Source organism: Amphibalanus amphitrite, unplaced genomic scaffold (assembly GCF_019059575.1).
Source record: "Amphibalanus amphitrite isolate SeventyFive unplaced genomic scaffold, NRLGWU_Aamphi_draft 000115F_arrow, whole genome shotgun sequence".
Taxonomy (NCBI): domain Eukaryota; kingdom Metazoa; phylum Arthropoda; class Thecostraca; order Balanomorpha; family Balanidae; genus Amphibalanus; species Amphibalanus amphitrite.
This window is the reverse complement of record NW_024881610.1, coordinates 421,610-432,863: the sequence shown is the minus strand read 5'-3', so window position 1 is coordinate 432,863 and position 11,254 is coordinate 421,610. Positions and strand designations below refer to the sequence as shown.

Below are 11,254 nucleotides of genomic sequence, written 5' to 3'. Positions count from 1 at the left end.
GGTATGACGTTCATATGGAACAAAGGCCAGTGCATACTTCCGTATGGCGTACACTAACGCTGCTTTTACAACCGGCTCAGTGAACTACTTCGCGCTCAGTGAACGTTTACTAGCGCCGGTTCCTTACAATCGGATCAGGAACGGTGCGATGTCTAGCGTTGGAGGCATGGCTCAATATTGACCAAGTTATTTCAAGGGAGGCACACAACCACGCTCTAGTGTGCCCCTCGTACCGTTCCTTCGTAGTACTACTGCGCACGTCCCCTGCCGCGCCGTGGTCCCCGCGACCCGCCCGGTCCCGGTCCGCCCCGACTCCCGGTCCGCCGACTAGCGTCCATTCCAGTCGTTCCACACGCCTTGTGCGCGCCCCTGTCACCTGCCCCCGTCACCTGCACCCCCTTCCGTCCCTCAGGGCCGCGGTGCCCGGATTAAATACCAGCGCGCCTATATTCTGACCCACGCATTCCTGCCGCCCGCGCCGGGCCGCGCATCTGGCCGTCAGCCAATCAGAGAGCGCCGCGGCGGTCACGTGACCGCGGCATTCCAGGCATAGTTCATTGATTAGGACGGCTGGGCGGCGGCGGCGGCAGGCGTGTGGCGACGGCCGACGGGTGAGGAAGTGCCAGCGGATAGCGGACTGAAGACATCGACACAGCAGACGGCACAGAGACGCACAGATGAGATACGAGTGAGTACTGGGCGCGCAGGGGCGGTGGTGGGTTGCAGGGGCCCTGTGTGTCGTTCCGTGTCGCTGTGCAGGACCGCGGTATGGCGGCGCGCCGGGAGCGGTCGATTGTTCCGAGCTGCGTCGGATGCACGTCGGCAGCCGGAGCTGCGCCGTCGGCTGTGCCCGCCGCTCGTGCTGCGCCGCTGAGCTGAGACAGCCCGGCCGCGGCTGGGCGGTGGACCGGCCGGCGCCCGTGCTGCCCGGCCGCCCGCTCCGGCCGGCCTGTTACGGCTAGGAATGTGGGCGAGCGGGCTGTCGGCCGGCGCGCCGCTCCGGCCACCGGTACCGGTACCGGTGCCCGGCCGACCGGCCCCACTTGTTGCATTCTTGTCTTCGCCGGGGAGGGTAGGGACTGGGGACGGGGTGTCACTTAGCGACCCGTGACCATGGTGGTGTCACCCGCTGACGTGTCACTGGGGGGGGGGGGAGGGGGCTGAAGGGGGCAGTGTGGTCCTGCGTCGGTTTCAAAGGTCACATACGGACGAGTCTGGTGCGGGGCTTGGGCTGTCGACGCAGGCATTGGCGCTAAGGACCAGTTACCAATGAGCATTGCAGTCTTAAACTTCGCAGCCGATCCCACTGACTACGCATTTTTAGTGCTGATAAAACGCACTGGAATGTGGATCGGTCCACTTTCCGTGTGGACTGACCGATTTCTGTCTGAGGACCCGATAGCACGTCTGTTTTATTAGTCATGCAGGCCCTTTGATGCACTGGCACCGTGACATTAGCTGGCGGGTATGTCGCGCTGTCACGTTCCTCACACCCATCCTTAACTGCAGATTCTCCAGAAAAGCCCACCTACCCGACTCCGTACTTTGTCGTTATCGAGGCGAAGTTCCGGATCTTTGAGTCCCACTGTCTGATAATTCCCGCCGTCTTGGAATGTCGTTCGTCTCGGTCCGCGAGGTCGGCCCTTTCTGTAGCCGGCGGTACGTCCGGGTCACGCGGGGTCAAGAGGCCGGCACACGCTCACTATTGTTCCGGTCGTGCTATGATTCACGTGCGCGCCCAGCACTTTATTCGGGGCAGGCTGGGCGCGCCGACGCCCCATTTGGGCCGCTCTGGGTGGGTACGGGTGCGGAAGGGTGCGGGACGGGTGCGGGTCAGTGATGACGTATGGCCGGTGAAATAAGTGTGCTGGGCGCGACCCGCTGTGCACCGGATGTGGGCTTGGTCCGGGCTGGGCCCGATCGGCACGCCAGTTGCAATCAGCTGAAGCGTAACGCAATGATCACAGCGTGCCTGTCCTCGTTTTCCGGTTTACGCATTTCTATCCTCCGCCTCGTCTCTGCGCCATTGTTCTCGCAATCAATCGCGTCTCGTTTCCCGTGAGGTGTTTCTCGTTTCTGTGTGTCCGCGTGACACTTCAGAGAGTCGCTGGAATCCGGTTCCGGTCCGATTGGCACTTCCGGTCCCCCTCGTCCCTCTGTTGGTGCTCTCCCTTCCCTATCGCTCTCTCAGCACACACACTCAGGAACCTCCTGCTCCAGTTTCCTTGTCGCCGTGGTGAGTTCCGTAGGTGTAGGGGGAGCTGAGTCACGGACAACATTCCTGTAGCGTGCGGTAAACAACGCCTGGATACCGTTCACTATCGTTCTCCTAATATTAGTGCAGCTGTTGGAGAGTCTATATCGTGGGTGTATCTACCCAGTGATTGACCAATGATCAACGTCCGTGCCGTCTTTGTTTGATATTGTAGGTTCGTTTTACCTTGTTTTCAACTCGTTCCCTCATCCCTTCTCCATCTAGTAGCAGCAATCCACATCAGAGGCTCATCCTATACCGGGGAGCTGCGCCAGCCGCACTCTGCTCCACCCAGCTCCCCAGCCAGTCCGTCCACTCGGTGTGGGAGCCGCCGCTCGGCTCGTGAGACGACAAGGCGTGGTCGCCCGGCCCGGAATGTGGGCCGATACGGTCCGCGGCCCGGCCCGGCCCGGGCCGGCTGTGGGGATGCCGTGGTCCGTGGTGCTCTGTGGCGGTCTGTGGTGGTCCGGCGATGGTCTGCAGTGGTCCGGCGATGGTCCTGTTACGGTCCGGCGGTGGTTATTGGCCGATCGATCCGCGCGTAGCTGGTGACGGTTTGTTGTTGATGAGCTGCTTTATTGGCTCCGTAGTGGAGCGATGGCATTCCTCGGTGGTTTTATTGGTCCGCTAAGGTCTGGCGACTATCGGCTAACGCCCCAATTGCGGTCAACTTGGGCGGCGTTCCTGTAAGGCGATTTAGGCCGCATTACTGCACTGAGTGACATCAATTTTTAAACAGCAACAAGAGTGCTTTGCCAAGCATGCCCGCCCACACCAGAGCTCACCTCTTTTTACCCGGCGCATAACTTAAACATGCATTTCTCCATTAGGATCTGGAGTCGTTTTTACCCCTGTGCACGGCTGCAGCGCTGGCCGGTCACCATCACATGCTCCGTGATCGGCCTGGTCAGCAGCAGAGGCACAAAACACGCCCGGCCGGCCGGCCGCTCCCACCAGATCAATCATAAACAAAACACGCGCCGCCGCGCCGACAGGAATTCGGCCTTCGCCCGCCGGCCGGCGCCGCGACTGTCGACGGTACAAAAACCGGGTCACCAGCCGGGGACGGACACACAGGGACGGATACAGGGACACCGGGACGGATACAGGGACACAGGACGGACACAGGGACACAGGACGGACACCGGGACACAGAACGGATACAGGGACACAGGAAGGATACAGGGACATGTTAGGGTGGACACAGGACGGCCACAGGAACACCGGGACACAGAACGGATACAGGGTTAAGTTAGGGCGGGCAAGGCGCGGACACAGGGACACGTTAGGGCGGACACAGGAACGCCGAACGCGCCAAGACATACGGAACGTCAAGACCGCGGTGTGGCGAGGTGTGGCGATGTGGCGAGGTGGACGGACCACTTGGTAGTTCGGTCGGCGGGAAGACCTGAACGACAGTGTCCCCCACTTGAGTTTAGAAATGTTCTTCTGTCCTCGTTCGCTCCTTACTGAAACTAACTTGCGCTGCATGCATCTAACCAGCTTGACTTGCTACGTCTCTAATCTGAAATTCGATTTAGTCCCTTGATTTTTCCTACCGTGTCGTGTACAGCTTGTAACTACACGAAACAGGTCATTTCTGATGACCTTTCGAGCTGTGTCATGGATGTCATGTGTGTCAGCCTTCACACGTGTCCTCGTGCCGTGTCAACCGACCTGTCAGTGTCGTAACACCGCAACCTGGCCGGGGTCACGGCACGAAAAGCTCAACACTCTTGCAATCCGATGATAATGCTCTCAAATAGGCGCCGTAAGACGTCTGATAAGTGCTTCTAGGCGTGCCCTCGCCTCTTCAGCGATTTATATTGTTCAGTTTACGGTCTATAAAGGAGCGCTATCGACCAGCAAAGGGCGGCGCTCTCCATTCTGTAGCCTTGTTTGCCCTGGAGTGATGGTACACTCTCGGCACCTTTGGCCTTTGTGTGGCTGGTGCAACCTGTCGTCACCGATAGGGACCGTGCTTTGTTTCGTATGAACAACTTTACGCACCGTGCGGGCGTGAGAAATTCGTAATATGTGGTTCCTCACCGATAATTTTAGTCCCGTTGTTTGGTTCAATTTTTTGGGTTTTGGCGGATAGATGACGTGACAAAAAGTCTACAAGAGGCGCTGAAAAGACTCCGCAGCACGTTCGCGTACTAGGCCACAGCTCCCGTCCTCTTTGGTCGCTCCGTGCCTGTTTCTAGTGAGCGCCTGGAAAGTCTGGGAGGGAGAAAAGACGAACCGCGCAGGCCCGAAATAAACCGGAGAACGGATGTATAAATAGAGGGGAGAGCGACTGCAGACACATGTTCCGTCACCGGTACAGCCTCGAAACAAACAGACCGAAAGAAACACGAGCGCAGAAGGCCAGAAACGCACTTCCTGTATCCATAAACACCGCTGTCGGCGTGAAAATCTCTCAGCAGCGGTGGACAAAGAGGTTCGATCGTGACGGACGGGAGAAAGCCCGGTACGGCGGCACGCTGCTCCTCTGGGATGGAGGATCATAGCGCCGCGCGTGCCGGGAGAGAGAGGAGTCCCGACAGAGTGAGAAAGGAATCCCAGGAGCGCGGTGAGAGTGAGAGGTGAGAACGGGATCAGGATGGAAGGCGCACGCTCCTATCGTGAGGAGATTACGACGGACGCCGCGGCACGGCGAGGGGACATTCCATGCGGGGATTATCATTCACGAGAGTGTGTGTGATGAGGTGACTGGCAGATCGCAGTCATATCGGTCATTTCTATCTGGTCTATGCTAACTAAATACCTAACCTAGGACGCGACGCCCACCGAGAAGTGTGGGCGCTCCTCAGACATGAAACTGTTATAAAGTGAACATATTGCATGCCGTACAAGCATTGCTTCAGGTTAGCTTTAAAGTTTAAACATTATCATTGTTAATTTGTTAGGGGCAAAACAGGAATGTTTTTGAGCATTCAGGAAGTGCGGCTGGCTAGAGCGATCCATTGTGGAGTGCGGCAGAGTGCGGAGCGAGGAGCTATGCCGGGGAGAGCGGGGAGAGCGCCGGCCGCCGCGCTCCGGAGCGGGGAGAGCGCCGGCCGCCGCGCTCCGGAGCCGGCCGGCCGCCGCACCGTGCCGGTACCGCGAGCAGGCGGCGGTATGCCGGCCGCCGGCAGGCTGCTGGTGCCATACCTCACATTCCTCCGGCAGCTGCCGGCAGGCCCGCCAGCTGCCCCCCCCCCTCTGAGCGCCCCCGGCCGTCACGACGCGCTGTGGTTACACGCCACCTGATAGACAAGCATCCGGCAGCTTTCCCCAGTCCGATTACAGACAGAAGGGGCGGAGTCAGACAGCAAGGACAGCTCGATCAGCTGCAGTCCGGAGTCCGGACGTTGTCCATGGCTCTGTCCAGATGGCCGGCGGAGTGACCCAGCGGGGGTCGGAGCGGCCCGGGACGACCCGCTGGGCGCGCAGGGCGGCTCAGACGGCTACAGATGGAGGGGTCATGTCAGACGTCAACCCCTCCACCAGAGTCGCGTTCCAAACACGCCGTGTGTCGCTGGGACCGGTCCGCCGGTATGTCCGTTGGATTTGAAGCGGCGGCACGTAGACATATGTGCATCCAATGCGGTACCAGACAGACTGACTGGTTGGGTTGATCGGCAGAGTGCGCCTCGGCTGATGTTTGGTTTAGTACGCTCCTGCGGGGCCGGTCGCAAGGCGCGGCGACACGCATTCCAGTCACATACCCGAGAGGTATGTCTAAATAGTGAAGTCATCGCTAGCCATGGGTCGAACTTGTAGCAATTTCGCCAGAAGGTATGTGACATGAGTCCACTGGCATGTTTCGGGCGGCGTTAGTGCAAGTTTGTCGATACTGTCTCGCGTTCCGAGTTCGGACTGACGGCGGCGGATGATGTCTTTTCCCTTCTGGGAACGCTATCTTCTGCAGAATTACAGCTAACTTCCTTCGGTGGAAGACTCGACTGCATCCGGGACTAAGTTTTGAGCCTGTGCTCCATGCGGCTTTGGTTACGCGGTCAGCCTCTGGTACTCCGCTGCTTTAAAGGAAACAGTCCACTTTCCTGAAATCAGTATTTTGCTATTGATTTATGATTTTTTATGCTCAAAATAATCATGAAATAAAATAAAACCTTTTTGTAAAAACAATTATTTTCTATATTTTAATATAGGACGAACTATATTCTATGTAAAATAATGTTTGACGCGGAAGCTTATTACGCATTGACCAATCATATTGCGTAGCTCAAACCCACGCATACTGCATTGGCTGTAAGCAGCACGCTGATTGGCTGACGATGACGTGGCTGCATTCCTGTGCAAGGCACGCATTCCTCTACAAGGCACTCTTTTCGGAACGAGAAATGGAATATCTTCGTCTAGGGTGATCGTTGAGCCGTAAAAGCTCCTGATTTGTGCTAGTCTCAGCTCAAGCTACGAAACTGCTATTCCAGCTCAAAACCCCATGTTAAAAGTGAACTATTTCCTTTAACTGCTGAGGCTACCGCGGCAGTGTTCCGATTTGTAGAACACCTGAAGCCGGAATGTGGGACGAAAATGGTCCCAGTTCCCTGCCGGTCCATCCAGGTTCGGTAAAGTTGACGTCTTTTCGGCGTCGTGGTCGGGTCGTGGTTAAACGTTACGGTCTTCATTGTTACCTGCATGTATTTTCCGTGGTATTTTCTTCCTATGCGCTCTCTTCCAATTTGATTGTTTATCTTTCATCGTTTCATCCTAACAAACGCATTCGTCGATCCCCAGTTTCCGGTCATTCCTCCATACCGTCATACCATATCCATGCCCATCCCTCTTGCGCAGCGGCCCTTCCAGCAGAAGCGGTCGCTCCGGTCGGTCGCAGCGCGCGCCGTCAGTCCGAGCAGCCAGCTGGCGGCGGCCGCTTCAGCCGTAACGACTCCGCCGCGCTCAGCTGGAATGTGTCGAAAATAGCCGTAAATTCCGGCTGCCGGCGCCGGACAGGAGCGCCGCCCTCTGCGCCGCAGACGGTGCGTCCCGAACGCCGCCCGCTCACGGCACGGTCACGGCGCGCGGCTGGCGCAGCGGTCACGGCGCCGCCGCCGCCGCCGCCGCCCGCTCTCAGAGTGACGGCTGGAATGTCGCCGCGTGCCGAGCTCCACTGAGCGCGCCGACCCACGCTGGGAATCTGGGATGAGTGTCCCGCTCAGCGGCCCCGATCGCTGCGCCGCATATGCTTGGTAGATGAGCGGGTATTCACATGTAAATCAGCCAATTTTCCAGCTATGAATACGTCATTTGGGCGGTCAATTTTTGGGAAAATGTAATAATGCTGAATTTGCATAGAAGCCTAACTACATGGAGTTGTGGTTCCAGCTGACCTGATCGTGTTTTTCTTTAGTATGTAACGTCCGTTCGTTTTCTTCCAGTTCGTTTTCTCACATAACATGATCACGGTGTCGCTCCACTGGCATCAGTAACGGTTTGTCCAATCATTCCGCGAACTTTTCCCGAGAAAGTCAGTCTGAAAGGTCGAATGGATGGGAAGCGCGGCACGATGTTACTCGCAAACCAGATTTGTTGAGACGACCTCTGCTCAGTTTGAGCGTCAATGTTGACCGAGCTAACTCCTTGGCTCCTGTCTAGCACCGTTAGCTCCTGTTTAGCTCCGTCGCCGTCCGTTGGCCATAGTGACGCCAGTAGTGAGGAATGCCGCTCGGCTGGGGTTCGCCGGGCTCAGAGCTGTCTGTCCCGCTGTGACCAGAGACACGACTCGAACGGGGCCGAGCCGCTCGCCGTGATCAAGTCACAGCGCCGTACAAAACATGACTCCAACGGCCGACCACCGAGTGGGCTACCGTGCTGCAGGGAGCTGCGCCATTGGCAGGGGTTAACGGATGACGTTCAGTGCACTGGGATCGGCCGAAGCGGTACTCGATGATCTAGTGAGCCCCGTGACCTGAGCGTCACAGTGCCACTAACCGGGGCAGAGACGTGCAGACGACCGCCCTGGATGTGAAGGAGCGTGATGCGCGCAGCTCGCTACCCGTGACGGTACAGATCGCATCGTGGCACGGTCCGGTTCCACGCACCGCGGCGCATATACCTGCAGTGCAGTGCGACACTCGGCACTCAGTGCAGCATGACGGAAGACGGAAAATCAGTCCGTGTTTTCCGATGACCTGAAATCCTCGCCTGAGTTCAAAATATGGCCGTGCTGTATGGCAAAGACGACAGTGCCAAGTGATTTGTGGTCCTGACAGCGCATGTGAAATGCACCTTACGAGTTGATTGAAAGTGGAGCAAGCGACGGTTGTCGGCTTTATGCCACTTATCCGCCATCCAGGCCGCTTATTTCGGAGCTGTTGTGTGCTCAGACGGCTTGTGTCTGCGTTATCGCCTGAGGCACGCGACGGTGCCGGCCCAGAGCCGACACCGACGGCCGGAAGTTTACAGACTGACGCGATCCGGGGGGGGGGGGGGGGTGTCATGACAGCGGTGACGGTGACTGCAGGTGACCCGTGACAGACGCTGACAGCAACTGTGACAGCATTTGTGACGGACGTTACCTACTAAATTGTAAAGGGTAAACGAAATTTAGCGGCGTAATACTCAGCGCGAAAGTTTGCGGTAAGGCCAAGGGTGCAGAGACGGCGGCAGCTGAGTAGCGGTGACAGCGGCAGGTGCGACATTACCGATGACGGTGATGGTGGCTTTGGTGACGACTGTGACATTCCCCGTGACGATAACACCACCGTGACGTGGGAACGCCGTTCTCCTCCTCCAGCCCTGCGGAGGACATCGAACCACGCCAGTGATTCTATCGGCCCGTTCTCAGGGTATCAATTCTCCGGATGTCGTGTGTCCCTCGGACACCGACCCGCCGCGGCTGTGGGACGCGCTCGTCAGCGGTTCTCAGGAGTGTGCCCCTCAGGTGCGGCTGACAGCTGGTGCAGCCGGCTGTCGGGCCGCGCTGAACACGCACACATGCACCTGTCGCGTCCGGCCCGGTCCCGCAGGGAGCGTCACACGGTGTCCGGCCTTGACGGAACGACCGTCCGACCGCGGTCAGCGCCTGATTGCGATTAATTGTCCGCCGATGGGCGCGCTGCACGGAGGGATAATCGGCGACTTTCAATCCACGGTTGCAGAGTATCGCGGCGTCGAACTGTAATGACCGGAGGCCGAGTCGGACTGCCGGCCGGCCCGCCTTGATCGGATCTAATGCTGACTGATGTATTGATCACTCCACCCACAGCAGCGCTCCGGAGCGAGCTGATGACGTCATCGGCCCGGGCTGCCGTGTATTTCAGCTTAGCTGCCGGCGACACCGGTCACGTGTGCACTACTGCTGACTGGTGTTTCCGATCACGTGACTGACTGAGTGTGTTGCTGTTGCAGGGAGGGCATGGAGGCAGCGGGCGAGTCTCCGCTGGACGTTCTGTCCCGAGCGGCCTCCATGGTGCAGGGACAGGAGATCGGTGAGTACCGGCCGGGTCACCAGACCCGGGCTACATTACCCCTTCCCCGCCGTCCGTTCTCCCTGTCTGAGACCGTCTTCCGGAGCGCCGGCCGACCGCGCTGCGGCGTCAGCGGAATGTGGGCGGCGGATTCCACCAAGTGATAAATACCGGTTCCGATTACCGTTTCGGTGGGTTCCATCTGACTGGACGATCGACCTGAAGGGTTCGCCGGAATGAGTAGCCATTACACATTACAGTCACATTCACTGGGCGGGAATGCGGCTTGGTAAGTGCGACTGCTGCGCAGCTCTAACTTAGGCACGGCGTGTATTGTTCGCTTTGTATTTCCTGGTTTCACCGAATGCGTACTAAAAACTTCCGAACATTCGTGGGCTCGTTTCACAATCATGGGCAAATTGTGTGCGATTATTCGTTTCCCGGCGGTATTTGGTGAGGAATCGCCTCGCTCCTGTCTGGTCCTGTTCGCCAGGTCCTCATCTCACTAGCACTCCTAGTCCTCACGCAGCCCAAAGTTCCCACCAGAACCTCCTCAAGTTCACACCCCGCCTGGCAACACGCCGGATCGGTGACCTCGGCCCCTTCTTGTGCGCCCGGCTGCTCCGCGCGACAAAGCAGCCCTCCTCTCGGGCCGGGTCTGAGGGCGGAGGGAGACCGGCGCACTCCGTGCGTCGGCTGGGGTATCCTGTAAGCGCTCGCTCTCGTCTCGCGCAGTTCCCACGGCCCTGTGGGGCGTCAGGTCGCCGGATCGGGTTCCGAGGCCGGCGCCGAGCCTGGCGCCGCACGGGGCGGACCAACGCACCTCAACCCAAGGCGCCCGACCGTCCGACCTGAACGGCGCGGGAACGGCGGGGCGCGACAGCGGCAATTTGTCGGGAATTTAGTGCCAGCTGCGGCGCGCCAAACAGCGCGTGAAAATGGGCGCCGTGCAGCCGCGCGCCGGCGCTCCGGCGCTCCGGTGGCCGGGCCGACCTCAGCCGGTCGGACTGGAGGTCGCGCCGCCGCCGGCCGTGGGAGTGACCGATGCTGAATGGGTTTCCGGCGCGCCGCGTACGCCTTAGTGCGGCATACCTGGGCGCCGCTTCCGTCGGCTCGGCCGGCCGTGAAGTGCCGTGCGGTGTCGTACCGTGCTGTACGGCACTATACCGTGCCGTGCTGTACTTCCGGCGGTGGTAACGGCCGGCCGGAATGTGAGAGGTGGCCGTGAGCCCGGGGTGCGCCGTAACCCTCGCACGGGCACTGTTTGCTCGGGGGAATGTTGTTCATGTCCAGCAACAATAAACAGCCGCCGGTCGGGGCGTTTAGGCGCGGTATGTTACGGCCGACGTCAGCCTCCTCTGTGAGTACGACTGCCTCATTCATCAGGCTGTCTCGGCCGGCCGGCCGCGCCGGGTCGGAGCAATCACCTCCCTGAAACATGACGCCCGAGCATTTATTTCCAGCGTCTTGTTCATTATGGTCCGGTATTTTTTGCCCTCTTCTTGGCTATTCTTCGGAAGCTCTTAGACGAGCCCCATATGCTCCACGGCGAGATGCAGACGTCTATGTGGATAATTCGGTT

At 58.9% G+C, this 11,254-nt stretch overlaps 1 protein-coding gene across 1 annotated transcript in view; it reads left to right on the top strand.

The window, feature by feature from the left end:
- The first annotated feature begins 549 nt into the window (after positions 1–549).
- LOC122381185 (transcription cofactor vestigial-like protein 4) overlaps positions 550–11,254 on the top strand; it is a 35,529-nt gene continuing 24,824 nt past the window's right edge. Inside the window, exons 1-2 of the mRNA XM_043365068.1 lie at positions 550–688; positions 9,614–9,693. Coding sequence (XP_043221003.1) covers positions 678–688; positions 9,614–9,693 — 91 coding nt within the window. The 5' untranslated portion in view covers positions 550–677. The remainder of the gene's footprint in view (positions 689–9,613; positions 9,694–11,254) is intronic.